The 1,136-nt window shown below is 29.5% G+C and overlaps 1 protein-coding gene across 2 annotated transcripts in view; it reads left to right on the top strand.

Annotated features, from left to right (window-relative positions):
• Positions 1–347: 347 nt before the first annotated feature.
• LOC109590037 (cytoplasmic dynein 1 heavy chain 1-like) overlaps positions 348–1,136 on the top strand; it is a 5,949-nt gene continuing 5,160 nt past the window's right edge. Inside the window, exons 1-3 of one of the 2 annotated variants that reach the window (XM_020006000.1) lie at positions 348–538; positions 603–678; positions 756–844. In XM_020006000.1, the coding sequence (XP_019861559.1) occupies positions 414–538; positions 603–678; positions 756–809 (255 nt within the window). In that variant the 5' untranslated portion in view covers positions 348–413 and the 3' untranslated portion in view covers positions 810–844. Of the gene's footprint in view, positions 539–602; positions 679–755; positions 845–1,136 lie in introns of those variants that run through there. The other variant, XR_002189065.1, reaches the window with a different exon arrangement.

Below are 1,136 nucleotides of genomic sequence, written 5' to 3'. Positions count from 1 at the left end.
ATTTGGATTTTTTACAATTTTTTAAAGTTGCTCAAAAATTGGGTCAAAGTCCCTGTACTATAGTTCAGTGGCATTAGCTAAATTTTGCCAAAATTAAAAAGTAGAGAATTCTCAGTTTTTGTAATATTTACTGATACATATTCTTGTCCTTATGTTGTGTATAAAGTTTGAGTTGATTCTGATTAAATTTGAATTTTTTATGAATTTTTAAAGTTGCTCAAAAAGCCATGTAGTGAAAAGCCTCAAATATAGCCAAACTCCCAAATGGATCTAAAATGCTAAATTAATGCACACAATTAAAAGTGAACTTGAGGCATTTTTATTCATTTTATTTCTTTGTAATAATTGTGTACCTTATTGTATTGATAATATTGTATCCTCTTCTCTCTCTCCTATAGTTGAGTTATGCTGATATGTTGAAGAGAGTTGATCCGTTACGTAAAGGATTGAAAGATTTGGAAACCAAAGCTGAGGACACTCGTCAAAAAGGAGAAGAAATGACAAAAATAATAGCAGAACTTGAAGCCTCTATAGCAAAGTAAAGAACAAAACAAAATACATTAAAAGTGAAAGTTATATTTTTAATTTTTTTCTTTACTTAGATATAAAGAAGAATATGCAATGGTTATATCTGATGCTAGTGTTATTAAGAATGATTTATCAACTGTTGAGAAAAGGGTTAAGTATTTTAATAACTGATTAAAGATACATTAATTATCTTTTATTAATAATTTAATTCATTAATTGTTCATTAGGTAAGTTCCTCCTTCGTTTGCGTCACCTTGAGAAGAGTCTCCTCACTGCATTGAACGAGGTCAAGGGTCGTATCCTAGACAACAACAGGTACCCCCAATTCTAATAATACATGTACTTAGTAACGCTACCACATTACTAATAGTACAGGGGTGTTGGCCAAATTTTGTCAAAATTGAAAAGAAGAGAAATCTTAGTTTTTATAATATTTTCTGATGCATATACATGTACTTATGTTGTGTAGCAAGTTTGAGCTGATTCCGATCAAAATTGGATTTTTATGAATTTCTAAAGTTACTCAAAAATTTGTGTAAAACATGATTATTGACAAATGTAATGAGATGCAAATGATATTCACGAGCATAATACTCAATGCAACATCA

The sequence above is a fragment of the Amphimedon queenslandica genome, unplaced genomic scaffold (genome assembly GCF_000090795.2).
Source record: "Amphimedon queenslandica unplaced genomic scaffold, v1.1 AMPQUscaffold_10581, whole genome shotgun sequence".
Lineage (NCBI taxonomy): Eukaryota > Metazoa > Porifera > Demospongiae > Haplosclerida > Niphatidae > Amphimedon > Amphimedon queenslandica.
This window is presented reverse-complemented; position numbering and strand designations above follow the sequence as displayed.